Below are 16,828 nucleotides of genomic sequence, written 5' to 3' on the forward strand. Positions count from 1 at the left end.
CAGGGGGCCGGGTTCGAATCCCCCCGGGGAGAGAATATTTTTTTTTTATAAAATTTTCCTAATCATGTGTGTTACAGTGTCAGCGTCTAAACTCTAAATTATCGGAGTCCAAGCTATAGACATATAAAGAAGGCATGCAATTTAACCCACCATAAATTACAACATTCAATTCATCAAGAATCCTGCATATACTTCCTTGTCGGGAAAAACAAGAAATTGGAACGAAGACATTTCTGTCTTTATAAGAAAATTGATAGAGACACGATCGAACGACGGTGCATCGGTGATCAGAACAAGTGAAAGGTGTGAGAAAAGTGGTTAGAGGATGTGCGTTATTGAACATCGAGCAATTAGAGTGCCTATGTAAACGATCGCCAAGGGAGGAGAAGGGAATCGGTACCTCCGGATCCTGGATCTGCTCGGAATCCGCCGATGTGCTCGACGTCTTCAGGATGCTGTACAGCTTTACGTAGGGGGCCTTGATCAGCTGTTAGCCAATATTAATCGGCCGTTTTTAACGCTTTCTTTACTGCCTTTTTTTTTAAATCCTCTCGCTCTTGATCCTCGCATCGTTGATATTTAAAAATTATTTTAAGAATGAAGGCGAATGTTAATTTTGTATAAACATTTATACATTTCGTTATTCACTGTGAATTTCCCTTGAAATGGTAAACGCGAGGATCAAGGCGTTGGTAACGCTAACGCTAACTTCCCTTCTTCAGAGAAACGAAAAATCATCGGCCAGAAAAATTATTTTTAAAAAAAACAAGCTCGATGAGAATGGATCTGTTGTGCTCGTTCGAAAAAAAACAGAAAACAAAATTGCGACGAATCGATGATAAATCTCGGATGAGAGAAGGTGAGAGACAAAGCGGGTGCGCTTGGTAAAGAATGATATTGCGACGATGACGATGAGAAACATAGGTAGAAGAAAGAAAAGCCGAGGTGTTAACCGTGTTAACACAAGAATCCTCGACAAACAAAACAACGATACGTCGGTACGACGACCGATGTGCACTGAATCGCAATTGAGAGTGCCAGATGAAGCAAAGAAACGTCAAAATTATCGTGAATGTGTTGATAAGATGTGAGAGTGAGAATAAATCAATAGCATGTTCGTATGAATCGATGAGACAAGACGTTAACACGTTGAATCATTTGTTATCCACTTTACCTGTCTCAAGTTTTTTAGAATTCATTTTTTTTTTTGCTTTGATAGATTAGAGTTTGTCAGGCAATTCATTTATGAATTATAAAAAATATTTTTAACCTTGTGATTGAAATTCACCCATGGTACACTCGCGATCAAATTAGGTTTAATAGATAAGGCCAGATTCCTATATGTCATTTCCCATAGGGATGCCTACGGGACCCCATTTTTCCTAAGGACACCTGATTTCATCGCGAGCGTATCAAGCGATTTAATTAGGCCCTTAATTATTGAGCGCCCAAATTCTTTAATTTTAGCTACGGAAGTTCAATTGGCAAATTCAACGTGTCAACGATGATAGAAGAAAATAATTTGTCTCGCTTTTCAATGAGCAGGAAAATAATAAAGAATCAAGAACTCACCTCCCATGATTCCCTAGTGAGCTCAGAGATCTCGTCGCCGTCCTGATTACGAGGTTTACCATCCTCCGTGGTTTCTCCTCCTTCGCCAGCTTCGTGCGGCGACAATTCCGGGGACAAATCCGTATCCGTGTCCAACAGGATGTATCCGCGTTCCCTCCAATAATTCTCGTCCAACTCTCCGTATAATTGCGGCACCCACGCATGGATGAACCTGTACAGGTCGTCCACCCTGCAAGTAAGCAGAATTGCATGGATATTTAAATGGCAACGGTGAACTCGTTTCTTTCAAGCTCGTTTGTACTTATCGCGCGAATACAAACTTTCAGTCGATCAACATTGGCAACTGTTATCATTGTCTTTATGATAACGGTAATCCAGTATGTAATAACCAGTTTCGCTTTCGTATGTTTATGATTCTGAGAAGGGATATTACCCAATCGACACACGCCGATTTTGATGCCCTTTGAGTATGATATAGAACTCAAAAAAATATTTCACACCTATTTTTTTATCGGCAATCGTCCATGCTGAAGGGGTGAAAAAAATGACAAAAATAGATTATTTTTCAATATATTTTTTAACACGTTCGCGACGGGGTGTACCACCGGTGGTACATTCTTATCTGTCCCATGGGACGGGATGAGCCACAGCATTTAAATAACTGATTACTGTAATTAACAAATTTTTGAGAACCCCGTCCCATGGCGGGGACACGAGATTCAGGTCCCGTCGTAAACGTGTTAAACAAATAAATTTATAAGAAAGGTGGCTACATAGAAAAATTTGCTGTTCAAAAACATACAAATTCCATTTGGAATTTTTCGCCTGCACCTAATAGTTCCTGAGATATTCAAGAAAATATGATTTGCAGCCCCAACTTTGTGGGTTATTTTCAGCCCTTCAGAATACGTGTCAAATATTTTGTTGAGTTCTATATCATACTCAAAGGACATCAAAATCATCGTGTGTCGATTGGGTAATGTCTCTTGTAAAATTACTTTTAGTTTTGTAGAAATTTACGTTATTAAATTTCGGTAGACTTAATTATGCATTACCTTCGGTGGACGAACGGTACGACGTTTTGTGCCGCATTCTGATTGTAAACAAAATTCGTCACGTTGTTCACCACGTTCCAAGTCCAATTCATTTTTCCACACTTAATTCTTTAATGTTCCGACTGTCTACGCATATGAACAGCGACTATACTCAATAGTCACGCTTATTATGACTATAATTAAGTCCTTCGCTCAGAAGAAGTCTTACTGGATGGTACAAGGGTAAGGGAATCGTACACACCGACCGACTCTATAGTTTTATAGGACCGTAATAGATCACGTGACCACCGCTTCGACCAATCATACGTCGCGGCTGAGAACACGCGCGACTATACTCAATAGTATATTATGACTATAATTAAGTCCTTCGCTCAGAAGAAGTCTTACGGGATGGTACAAGGGTAAGGGAATCGCACACACCGACCGACTCGACAGTTTTATAGGACCGGAATAGATCACGTGACCACCGCTTCGACCAATCATACGTCGCGGCTGAGAACACGCGTGAGCTGTGACGAGGTGCGAGCCAATCAGATCGCGTTATTTTCATAGGATTTCAAACGTTCGATACAATGGGAGATTAAAACTTATCATTTGAATATAATCATTCTCTACTCTTGAAAATAACAATCATAATCAGCACAGCTACACAATGAACACTCGATAATGATAGTCGCTTGCAATACACAATGCACGTACGATAACAGGTGACTGTAACACCGCGAACGGTTATAGAAACTGCAACAATACACTCGTGACCACCCAGGAAGGAAAATACGATGACTGGGGAAACGTTTGTGTCAAACAGTAACCTCGTCGACGAACGGGAGCAATGATGTAACCGACGCGAATCCTAGCCAGACACTTGTTACAGTCACGTCGGTTAACGGAGAAGAAGAATCGGTAAAGTGAGTCACGAAAGAATAAACGCGTGTTTATTGCGGTTACCTCCGCTGACGCAACGCCGTTGCAAAAGTGCTACGTGCAAAATTCAGCTGAATTTTGTTTGCGTGCAAACGTACGCGCGGCATGTGAGGATTTACGTCGAATCGTGAAATGTTTACCACGAGACAGAGTACATAAAGAAATTTCTGGTTTCATCAAAATATATTGCTAAATGTTTTATCTATCGAAATTGTTCGCCACTTGTAATACTTCATTATCACGACTGTAGGCATCGACCTTCTGATATTAATACGAGGAAACAGGGAGTCAACAAACATTACGATAATTAGTAGCTAGAGTAAAAACCGTATCGCAGTGGTTCTTAACCCTAATCACTCACCAAGGGTCTGAAAGACCCCAACATCAACTTCAGAGATTTTTTTCTCAAAATATGATATCTCTAGATGATAAAAATAAAATTTCAGCCAAATGTAATCGAAATTGAGAAAGTTATGAATTTTTGAATGAAAAAGTGGTCTTTCTCCAATTAGTCAAAATCTTCGGTACAATGAGTTACAGAACGGGCGAAAGTTGCCTGGGGTCTATATGACCCCGTGTAGGGAATATGTGATTTTTTAGAGGTGTGAGTGATTAGGGTTAACTGGTGCTCCGCCAGAATATCCTATTAAAAAAATTGTGACAATTTTTTGACCTTTTTTTGCTGTTGACTGATATGTAACCTGTTACATATGTGATTTTTATTTATTATGTAATATAAAAAATGTATATACTGTTTTATTTTATGAATGTATTCCGCAAAAATCTTGTACAATTATAAATGTTCGGTGATTTTAAAAATGTTAAGAACCACTGCTGCAACGGTTGATACGTTACTGTATAATCTAATGAGAATATGCCTCCTTCCATTTGTGCAAATTATTTAACACGTTAAACTCCACGAGGGTAACCGGTGACCGACACCGCAAATTACACATGCCTGAATAATTAAAAGAAAACAATAAAGAAACATTATTTTAAGTAATATTGTTATGATATTCATAATGTAAAATGGTAAATAGAAAGCTTAAAATTTGAAATTTGAAAATTAGCTATTTCTATTCTGAATAATATAGAGCTTCGATACGTTTCACAATAAATTATAATTTTCACCGTGGCGTTCGACGTGTTGATCTAAAAAAATTGGTATAGCACAGATATTTTCTTATCTTGATGATCTACTTTATTCTGGACTTCGATCTTGGATAATCAAACAATAATTGATATCATGTGGTAGACACGTTTTAACACCGATTTCCCTGAATTTTGGATACAACATACAAAGAAAATATAGAAATACGCAAATAATAATTGATACGCAAATCGGTCACGGCACGTTTCCGTCGCGTTTTCTTGACGCGACCGAACTAAATACTAACACGGAACGGTAAAAGCGAGTTAACGCACACGTTCGATTGCATGTCGATGACTAGACATCACGTGGTGCTTGATTGCGATTCATGCGTATATACATACTCGTAAATTGAGAATTGTTTCCATGAGAAGCGGTGGAAGTGAATACCACGTGATATGCGACTCAATAGTCATCGTTAAATAAGCGATTCGGTTGGATTGCAGTTACCCGGGTAATTGATCTCGACTATTTTATCGGATAAATCAAGGTCGGAGAAGACGATAGGAAGTGTCCCGAGGTCGATATCACGTGGCGTTAGAAAGTTATGGCCATTTGAAAAAATCACAATTTTTCAAAAATTTTCCGATAATTTCGAATCGAAAAAATAACCTAACCCTAACCTAACCCAACCCAACCCAACTTATCAGCTAGAATAGCTAGCCTTTGAATTAGCTTAGCTTAGTTCTCCTCAGCTAGAAAAGCTAGAATTGTGATTTTTTAAAATGGCCATAACTTTGTAACGCCGCGTGATATCGACAAGGTCTTCTCCGACCTTGATTTATCCGATAAAATAGTCGAGATCAATTACCCGGGAAACTGAAATCTAACCAGCGATTCCGCGATATCGCGTGCCCCATCGTCAACATTACAGAATATGGCACACGGTAATAGTCGAGCGAGAAACCTGTTGAAGTTTATTTTAGTGAAAGGATTGCTTACCTGTTTCGCGGCACGCTGAACCAGTATTCAGGCCTCAGTTTCTTTTTTCCATAGCTCATAATAGGCGTCGAGCGTGGAATCTTCTTGTCTTTCGGTCTTCCGGTTCGCAGTCTCAGGTACAATGGGGGGTCCTCGCAAGAACGGGCTGGTCGTGGGATAAGCTCTATATAAATACGACAAAAAAACACAGGTACAATGTAACACCATCTCTGATATCAAGGATCTATTTGAATAATCAATTCATCTGATGCAATTTCATTATAAGAATATCTCGATGCGATTCACTCATCTGCGATCCATAAAAAAAAAAAAAAAAAACCTTCAAAGTCGTATCACACACAATATTTATACCCTTTGTGCAATATGCATAATTTAAATCACAAGAAAAAAAAAAATAAGAAGCAATCTTTTAGAGTATCTCAAGAAGCGTCACACAAATCGCAGATAATTATAAATGTATTTTTCTCAATTAAAAATATCACTGAAACCAGTGATGGCATATGGAGACTTTCGAATCATTTTATATTTTATTTAAAAATGAAATTGAAGAATTAAGTCGTATCACACACAATACTTATACCCTTTGTGCAATATGCATAATTTAAATCACAAGAAAAAAAAAAATAAGAAGCAATCTTTTAGAGTATCTCAAGAAGCGTCACACAAATCGCAGATAATTATAAATGTATTTTTCTCAATTAAAAATATCACTGAAACCAGTGATGGCATATGGAGACTTTCGAATCATTTTATATTTTATTTAAAAATGAAATTGAAGAATTAAGTCGTATCACACACAATACTTATACCCTTTGTGCAATATGCATAATTTAAATCACAAGAAAAAAAAAATAAGAAGCAATCTTTTAGAGTATCTCAAGAAGCGTCACACAAATCGCAGATAATTATAAATGTATTTTTCTCAATTAAAAATATCACTGAAACCAGTGATGGCATATGGAGACTTTCGAATCATTTTATATTTTATTTAAAAATGAAATTGAAGAATTAAGTCGTATCACATACAATACTTATACCCTTTGTGCAATATGCATAATTTAAATCACAAGAAAAAAAAAAATAAGAAGCAATCTTTTAGAGTATCTCAAGAAGCGTCACACAAGTCGCAGATAATTATGAATGTATTTTTCTCAATTAAAAATATCACTGAAACCAGTGATGGCATATGGAGACTTTCGAATCATTTTATATTTTATTTAAAAATGAAATTGAAGAATTAGCAGGTCCTAAGCATACGAAAGAAAATCAGGACCCTTCTTATCTGTTCAATTTTAATTAAATATAGAAGCCTGAAACACGGCCCTGAGCATGGGCGTAAAATATCCATCACTAGTTGAAAGACAATACACATTATAACGTGGTGATCGATCGAACGATCCAGAATCATGTTTCAAAATTACTTCCACAAATACACAGATCAAACGATACACGAAGAGTAAACAAACGCATACAAGTGTGCGGGTGCAGGTAGCAAAACGCAAAGTAGGATTTATAAAAAGAAAAAGAAAAATTGTTCGTCGATCCAGGGTGCACGTAATCGTTTGTACGTACGATCGACAATAGTAATCGCAAGAAAAAATTGTGATACAATCAATGGCAAACTAAGGGTTCAAAGGGGATAACGTGAAAGGGTGGGGGTGTTGGTGGAGAAAGCAAGCTAATACTAATATGAACCTACCGAGGCCTTCGAGTTCGGGAAAATTAGGTGCTTGGACTAGAGGGACAACAAAACATATGACATTACTGCATTAGTATGAATTCGCTAGCGAAATGATCTTGAAACCCCTTGTGCCACGTCAGCCGATCGCTGTGTGCCGGCAGCATCAAACGCTGTGATAAAAGCACGCGATGTCGCGTGAGTGGATATCGAGCGCTAGGGTCGAGTGGTTGAAAATTTAGTGGCATAAAGGGTTTCAGAATCCAGGAGGTACCGTAATGTTCCTCCGTATAAATTAACGATAATGAGATTAAATAATGAAAGGAACCCGATTTTGAATTCTACTTGACCAATTAGAATCCAAGTCGAGCGACAAAAGACTCTGTTCCTGGTATCTGTGCCAAGTTGAAAAAGACACTTGGATCAATATTGATTCTCGGATGGCACAGATTCGTGGAACAGCGTACAATAGGTACAATAACACATTGAATATAATAAGATGTGAAACTGTTAATGACAAACGAGTATAACAATTGAGAACTATAGGAAATATCTGACTACGTATAGTTCAAATACAAGCGCATTTTGTATTTAAATTTCTATTACTATTTGACTCCAAAGGCGCTCTAAAGCAAAGTAACATCATTCAACACGTTGACTGCCATTAAAATCATTAGTAAACTGTGACCTTAGTGTAACCGAGTAATTAACAAACTGAGATGTTAAAGTAATTCTTAACAATCCATTAATTGACAATCAACGCGTTAAGAAGCTATCTATACATAAGAGCGAGTGCAGTGCGTAATAATTTAAATCCCGTTTGCCATCTCTATTTAGATGTATGTATTTATTATTTTATAATAAAAGATGTTCCTCTGTCTGACTTGTTTTAATTTAAAAAAATATATAAAAATTTGATAAGTCAAGGAATCATGTACTTTAGGACACCGTGTACAAATAGTAGAGAAAGAGTATCTTTGTAAAAGTTAAATGGATCATTCCGAAAAATTGTAGACGAATAGATCAGGATACTTACTGTCGAAACTGACGAATAATTCGGGCATGTCATCAACGGACACCATGCTGCGATAATCCAACCGTGGTGCGGTGGTTGAAGTTTTGCTACCTCGGCTGCTGTCCACGCTGCTGCTGCCTGAAGAGGTCAACGGTTGCTGCCTAATGAACGTGCCTACCGATGATCGTCTGAACAGAAATCAAAACAGCAAGTTATTCGATGTTCGAAACGAATCCGAGTCGTGTTTCAAAATTACAAGCAGGACACAGGGTTTCTTAAACAGCGAAGGTCATCGGAGAAGTCCTACGTGTGTCCTCCTAGTAATTTCGAAACAAGAAAGAAGATACAGTTGCAACACAGTTGAGGACGATCGATCGTGGATACACAACATTCAGGGGGTGAAACATTAATCGTCTTCCAATATATATGTATCTGCGAAATAAACTTGGGTGGCTGTTCGAGGGTTTAGGCTATAAACTTGCTGTGTCTTTTGGTTGCGTGTGTTTGTTTGTAAGCGATACAGTGGCAGAGTTTTCTGAAAAGATCGTGACACGTTTACCTGGAAGCAGGAGAACAGAGTCTGGGGTCTGATCTCCATAACCCTGTGTGAAAGTTTGAACGCAAAGAATAAATAAAAGAAAAAAACAGCAAGCGAATAACAGGATGGGATAGAGTAACTTACGGAACTCATTGGATATACTGATCCTATGGGGAACAAAATCTTCCAACAAGAGAAGTATAACTGCTTTAAATAAATATAGGAAATACTGTATTAATTTATACAAGTGTCACGTACTGTCGCGTACAATTTAGGTTTCTCTTAATTGAGAAATTAAAGGTAACGGTTCCACCACTTTCTACCTTTCACTTTAATTAAGAGAAGCCTAATCCAAGTGTACAATGTGTTTAGGATAAAACAGACAACAAACTATCGGTCTAATTAATAACGGAGACACTTAAGATCGTATGGAGTCAAGGTACAGTACAGCCAATTAGATATTAGAAGATAGTAGAACAGCAGGAAGAGAGAAAGAAATGAACATAGGGGATAAAGTGGATACAAGTAAGTTGCTGGTTCATGACCGGGCCCAAACTCACCCCATAAGCCCTGCTGGACCAGGTGAAACCTGAGGATTGCTGGTGTCCTGGGAGAGTGAGGAGGCGGTAAGCGGAGGTGTCCCTCCAGCCCTACCGCCCCCACTGCTCTCTTCGCTGGGAGTTTTAGCAAACAGGCCCGAGCTAAAGTCACTCACCAGGTTGATCGGCGAGCTTATATCCACCACCATTACATATTCTTTGTTAGTTACATTAGAAACGACAATGAAGCTTTTTAGTTTAAACACACACACACACTCGTACACAAAAAGGTTTACCATCACAGTCGCTCTGAAACTTACTCTCCTCTCAAATGTAATTATTTAAATGCCGTATAAAAGCAGCGTATTCTTAACGTCCATCTAACTAGTCTAGTTTACTACAAGTCGTTCGAGGCAAAGCGATCTCTAGGCACCGTAAAAGGAACCATATAAATTTCTATAAAGCTTCCTGTATTTTACGTTTATCTATAACAGTTTCATTAAACCTTGATGTGTTATCTTCTATAGTTCCTTTATGAAAGTACCTATAGTCACCCGATACGACTACAGATAAAATTTTTATATATAGAATATTGTATTATCTCGTCACCGTTTCAAAGTATTTTACTGGATAATTGAATAACTGACTATGATGGTAGGATGTTATCGAAGACAACGTCTGGAGGGAGCTGAAAATCTCACATGTACACGTTCCCTTGGTTAGTTTAGTCCTTCCATGAATTAGAAAAAAAAGAGGAATTATGTCAACTCGCGTTTCACAAATGCAATAAGCCGCTTGTTTCTATGCGCAAGTATCTAATCAATACTTTATTTCGAAAGAAATTGAAATTCATCGGAGATGCATAATCTTTTTATATTGACGATATATTATAAAGCGTACGTGCGCTAATATATGCGATTCGTTTAATTACGAACAGCCTCGGATATACTATAATGTTTGAAATGTTCTAGGAACAATTGAGCAGAAAGCAATCACACGTGATCAAAAAAATAAACTTTACAAAGAAGGCCCCGAGCATCAAAACTTTTCTTGCATATGAATTATGCAAACTGTTCAACAATCGTTACTCATTCCTAATAAAGATGAACGATGAAAAGATATAAAAGCGTATTATTGATTTGACAGAAATATTAATGTACCATAGAAATAGATTAGTGAGAAGAAAAAAAAATTCGTACGGTTTTAACATGACAAAGATTATTACCTTGAGAAAACTTTACTGAAGACAGACGAATGATGAGAATCCGCGCTATTAGGGAGGCTTGAAATTTTATCAGATCCAGATTTACTATCTTCTTCTTTTTCTCCAGTTAATCCTTCCATCCATGATAATGGATATGATAATCGTTTTAACATCTGGAACGTAAATATATAAATTATGCAATACTACAATGATACCAATGATCGTTGAGTCACCGATATCAATCGTACCTTATTTCTACGAGTCTCTTGTTTGTCGTCATCTTTATGTTCCTCATCTTTCTCGGGTTCCTCCGTATTGTCTAAACTAAAAGATACCGAACTCGCCTTCTTTCTGCCGTTAATAGCGGAACCGCTATCAACCGTATCAGTCGTAAGGTTCGTCGGGGCAATAGTAATAGGAGGTACCCAATCTGAAGATAAGACAATATCTGCGTCTGAATATACTTTCTTTGAGGGGTTAGGCTGAACTACTGGGAAAGGGGGATTAGGGTCACGAATGTCGATACCAGAGTCGTGGCATGACAGTTTGACTAGAGATCCTTCTTCGTCTTCTGGAATCGTCTTCGATTTTGTTGAGTCGATCTGTAAAGTAGATACATCCGTTTAATTTCTATTCTAATTAACAATGTACCGTGTTTCAATTAATGATATCAACCTTGTCAGAATTTAAAGAGTCTTGTTGTTCATCATCGACCGATGAGGTGCATCGATCCTTGCTAGGAACTGCCCAGTGGTGATCGAGCATAGAACGTCTACGTTCCTCTAATGTTCTACTTGCTTGACCACCACCGCACGCGTCTTTAGTCTCCTTCTCTGTCTCCTTTTCTTTGGTTGTCGTTGTATCTTCTTCCTGGAGGTCAACAAAAATAACTTTTCTTAGTACACTGTAACAATAGTATATTGCAACATGTTATGATGTATTTAAATAGACATACATTTTGAAGATTGGTGGGAGTAACAAGATCTCTCTCAAAGGCCTTTGGAAAAGCGTTACCATCTCTCTCGGCACAGCTGCACACACTTTCGTTATCGTCTGCCGTTAATTCTGGAAAATTTTCCTCTTTACCCGGCGACTGACACTTGATGTTCTCGTTAGAAGAGGGTTTCTTCATGTAATAAATTTCTGGCTTCTTTTCTAAATTTCCTGACTCCGCGTGTCCGACACGCATATGCGCAATATCATAATAAATAGCAGCGTTCACTACAAATTCCATTGGTGCAATTACACCGTAAGATTCTGCTCCATGTTCAATTACAAGCGGATCCGAGACATTGGGATCAAACATAACTGCATTTGGTGTAACCAGTAGGACACCCCCAACGACACCCTGCAAATAAATAACAACATTAGTCCTTGGTGGAATGGTGATGAAGAATATACTAAATCAAAATTATAATGAAAACAAACTCTACCTGTCCATCTGTGATGTGACGAACATTAATCTTCAGAAATCTTTCCTTAAACGGTTGTTCTTCTTCTTCCAGAACTGCATTTGGAACACCCAGAGGTGTTTTCACTCTTTCCATATGGCCTGGTTTTGGTGACACCGGCCTCAAGTTATCCAAGAGTTCTGTAAATTACAATACAATAAAATTTTAAAAACTATATTTTAAAGTTACTTTCTCTAACAACCTACCCATCTTAATGAAAAATGAATGGACTCTTCTAAACGTACTCCTTTAGAAAGGAAGTAGGTTCATAGAATTTAATTATGACATTTAAATGGTTCCATTTCTTTTAACGTGACAGTTGTTGAATAATATCACCAAATTGAACAAAAATATATAATTATTGTACACTGACAACATTTCTATTTAATTTTACGTGAGACGACGTAGCGTTTATTTTCTGACAGCGTACAGGTTATGTCAGGTATATACAACGCCATATTGCTTCCTTAGTTTACATCGGTCAGCAATCAGCTGATGCATTCACTACGTACATATACCGAGTAGCGTAAAAAAATCGAGTTACCATTTCATATCATATGGATAAATATTTAATAATATTTCTATAATCTATTCAAATGATATGTATAGAAAATCATATGTCATTTGAATAAAATATTATCAAATCTCTTTTACCAAACGATAAAAGAAATATATGATCAAAACTAGGACAAAATACCAGTGAAAGATAATGTTGGTTCATAAACATTTCTAGTGTATAAAGAGCGTACTAAATAATTTAACTAGGTTGAATCATGACTATCGATTAAAGTGTCTGCCAAAAGTGAATCAAGTATAGGTCATGAACAGAGAGAATGCGCGGGAACCAGAATGAGATAAAGACGAACATATAGACCTGTTCAAAAATCGATCTTCTACATACGCCTACGTAAACTTGCTAGTTTTTACCAGAACGCTCCTTGAAAATTTACATTCGATCAGATATTTGTCAGAATTAATTTTATGGAACTAAGAAGCACGAAGAAACTCAAGGAAATCCTAACCTTGAATACATCTTCCTATAAATCTCCCTATCCCAACTACAGGAAGCCTAAATTGACTGTACGCGTTTCAATGATTAACCCTTCAACAGCGAAGCCTAGATCGGAGGTTTAATCTTTCAACAAACAACGTAGATCCGTTTTACGGTTCGTGCAACGTCGTTGCATCATACGCCGTTATTTTTATACTTTAACCGGATTATTGTTCCGCGGCATAAATATTCATAGCGCGGCAAGTAAATTGCTTAATTTCTGTTTGATTCATAATCGATTCGTCTAACGATTCACGACAATGTATTCGTATAAAAACACGACTTAACGCGTGGTTAACATAATTCGAAAGCAAAATTGGCGCGAACGCGCCTCTCTCTATGAATAATGTAACAGGAGTTAGAGTGGTGGTTGTGCGTTCAGGTGAGTTGGATTGACTCACCTGGCCAAATATCAAGATGAATTGGGTTTCGATTGTATCTGCGTGTACTAGGCACCGTGTTGAATATTAATGGAAATCTATTGCACACATCGGATAGATAAGACTTGGCGTTGCATTCGTGTTACAACGTCTTCGAATATACACGGGGTCATGTTATATTTTTTCAACGTTAGACAACACGCAATGAAATATTAGCGAATTTTATCCCTATGGCGATGGAATTTTTTATATTCATATAATAACTCCCGCGTTGCCTTCACCTAGTTACAACTCGCATAGGTAACATATGATATTTGTATGTAAAAAATGTAGCATTCCACGACGGTGTCCGCCTTGAGATGAAGATTAAGATTGTTGGATGATATCATAGAACCAAATAGAAACTTGACAAAATTCCAACGCTCGAAATTCGGCTTGAATAGAAACTTGTTTAACCGAATCCGAGCCGATTATTCTTTAACATTCACCAGATTTGAAACCAGCCAGTCCAGATGGATAGAATTCCTTTCTACAACAAAACTACCATAGTTTCAAAAAGTGTAACAAATTAAGAATGCAGATTGGATTAGAAAAATTTCAATTGCCAATGAGCTTGATCAACAATGATATACTTCAATACTTCAAATCTCACGCAACCATTGGTGAAGTTGTCGTCAGTGTTACATGATGGAATATGAAATGAATATAGATTAGGAATTATCATACGGTAATGTGAAAACAATTTTAGAACCCGATTCTATTCTCGTAGAATAATTACAAGGATTACTATAGTATTATGTAGAATTAGTGAAATGAAAAAAAGAGATGAAATTACCTTTTTCCTCTGGAGGTAGGTCATCTTGGGACTCATGATCGTGACAAGGATCCGGACTGGGCGCGTCGCTAGTGGTTTCGCCTCCTTGTCGACCTTCTCCTTTCGCTGGTACCCACAATTGCTGACCAGGGTAAATGAAAGTACTTCCGAGCCTGTTCAATTTGCTCAGCTCGGATGGCGTCGTGTCGAACCTTGCGGCCACCGACGTGAGCGTGTCCCTGTCGCCCACCTGTAATAAAAAAAAAACCATACACACAAATTATGCGATTATCCGTGTAACCGACGAACAAACGAGTCTAATAAAAGGCAGGACTAGTTATCCGTGGTCGTGTCAATGGGTGGAGCATTTTATGTGGCTTCGTTACCATTTTACGATCCATCAAACAGTCACGTAAATCAATGGATTGTGTTTTATATTAGATACTTTTGTTTTTTAAATTTCGGTCTCGATAAACGTTTCTTTTCTAAAGTCGAAACTCCCGTTGCACCCCAGGTTTCAAACGGAATTCTAACGAGAATCGAATTGGTCCTTGGGGCTCGGAGTTACAGAGAGCGCGTGTTCGGGTGTACATTTCGAGCAGGCGTCTAACTTTCACACCTAATGGGCGGACAGCTATGTAGCCGAACCCTAAATGCAAATCACTAGACCACGATTACGCGCGAATAATAGATGGCGTCGGCTCGGTTCGATCGATATTAGCTACTCGAAAGCCAATCGGGGGATCATCGATCGAGAGAGCAACCCTTTGACGTAGAGTAGCCCTTCGTGTGGTTTGAAGCTGTGCTCGGATGCGCCAGCGGGGGCTTTTACTCGCACGAAATCGGGCAAATATCGGTGAAACGTAATTTCACGGACCGATGCCGACGCCGACGCCGACGCAACGTCATAAACCGTATCTTGCGCCTCAATTTGCAAACGTTCTCCGTCACCCTACTCGGTTTTCCGGATAATGACTTCATCTCCACGGAAACGCGTTACACAGAGATTGATTCGACACTTTTATCGTTAAAAAGAATTATTCGTTGTTAACCCTTTCGCTGGTATTTTAGGAATTAGTAGACCCTCGTTCTAAGCTCTGATTTATTAGCTCAGTAGGATATAATAATGAAATCATTGAATTGGCATGTTTAAAAATCCTTGGGAAGATGAAATCGCTCACATGGCGATATAACGAGAGACCACTGTAATAGCTCGCACGACAAGTGTTGTTAACCGCAAACGATTTTTCCGACAATTTTACCTGACAGTTTCTTCTAAAATAACATTTCGTTACGTCAAAACACTGTTTGAAACGGTATAACGTAATATAGGTGGCAGTTCCTGAAACACAATATTACAATGTTCACGTAACGGTTCACTGCAATACCTGTGCAGAGCGAGCAGTATCATCTTGCAAGGTTACTGCGACGTTACGGTGCAACGTTCTACGAAACGTTACCTGTCAGCGTTTAACGTTTCCTTTGACCAACTTCTATTTATCGGTGGAAACAAGAAGAACGCGACAAATTTGACTTAAACACCTCTAAGACTCTGATGGAATCCATTAATCTTTCGAATTCGTTGCGTGCCAGCGAGCATTCCGAATCGAAGCCACGATAGATAAATATGTAAAAGATAGGATGAAAAATGTATTCCCTGATGGATCATCATCGAACGGTGATTTCCGTTGAACAGAGAACCGGTAGAGTAGGATCAATGAAATATTAATTGAATTACCCTGGAACTGGTTTAACGAGTATCATAATTTTTGTCTTTTTATTCGTGTACCACTTATTTGGTAAATTCTCGATTTTTTTTTAAATCGAATACTATTGATCAAAATAAATTTTTCAAAATTTCAAATTACTAAATAATTTAAAACGGTTTCTTTAAAATAATATTTTATAATTTTTGTCTTTTTATTCGTGTACCACTTATTTGGTAAATTCTCGATTTTTTTTTAAATCGAATACTATTGATCAAAATAAATTTTTCAAAATTTCAAATTACTAAATAATTGATGGTATCTTGAATAAATGCCACAAAGATATAAACGGTTTCTTTAAAATAATATTTTATAATTGTTGTCTTTTTATTTGTACCACTTATTTGGTAAATTCTCGATTTTTTTTTAAATCGAATACTATTGATCAAAATAAATTTTTCAAAATTTCAAATTACTAAATAATTTAAAACGGTTTCTTTAAAATAATATTTTATAATTGTTGTCTTTTTATTTGTACCACTTATTTGGTAAATTCTCGATTTTTTTTTTAAATCGAATACTATTGATCAAAATAAATTTTTCAAAATTTCAAATTACTAAATAATTGATGGTATCTCGAATAAATGCCACAAAGATATAAACGGTTTCTTTAAAATAATATTTTATAATTTTTGTCTTTTTATTCGTGTACCACTTATTTGGTAAATTCTCGATTTTTTTTAAATCGAATACTATTGACCAAAATAAATTTTTCAAAATTTCAAATTACTAAATAATTTAAAACGGTT

The 16,828-nt window shown here is 37.3% G+C and overlaps 1 protein-coding gene across 15 annotated transcripts in view; it reads right to left on the reverse strand.

The window, feature by feature from the left end:
• LOC114876525 (TLD domain-containing protein 2) overlaps positions 1–16,828 on the reverse strand; it is a 135,676-nt gene that overhangs the window by 21,108 nt on the left and 97,740 nt on the right. For 7 of the 15 annotated variants that reach the window (XM_046288929.1, XM_046288927.1, XM_046288926.1 and 4 more), the window contains 11 exons: positions 14,335–14,563; positions 12,051–12,208; positions 11,573–11,965; positions 11,293–11,487; positions 10,866–11,219; positions 10,639–10,790; positions 9,435–9,605; positions 8,358–8,524; positions 5,644–5,806; positions 1,573–1,801; positions 401–487 (listed from right to left, as the gene is read on the reverse strand). In XM_046288929.1, coding sequence (XP_046144885.1) covers positions 401–487; positions 1,573–1,801; positions 5,644–5,806; positions 8,358–8,524; positions 9,435–9,605; positions 10,639–10,790; positions 10,866–11,219; positions 11,293–11,487; positions 11,573–11,965; positions 12,051–12,208; positions 14,335–14,563 — 2,298 coding nt within the window. Of the gene's footprint in view, positions 1–400; positions 488–1,572; positions 1,802–2,627; positions 4,510–4,682; positions 4,937–5,643; positions 5,807–8,357; positions 8,525–9,434; positions 9,606–10,638; positions 10,791–10,865; positions 11,220–11,292; positions 11,488–11,572; positions 11,966–12,050; positions 12,209–12,274; positions 12,503–14,334; positions 14,564–16,828 lie in introns of those variants that run through there. The other 8 variants (XM_046288924.1, XM_046288930.1, XM_029188070.2 and 5 more) reach the window with 8 other exon arrangements.

This window comes from Osmia bicornis, chromosome 15, assembly GCF_907164935.1.
Source record: "Osmia bicornis bicornis chromosome 15, iOsmBic2.1, whole genome shotgun sequence".
NCBI classification, from domain to species: Eukaryota; Metazoa; Arthropoda; class Insecta; order Hymenoptera; family Megachilidae; genus Osmia; species Osmia bicornis.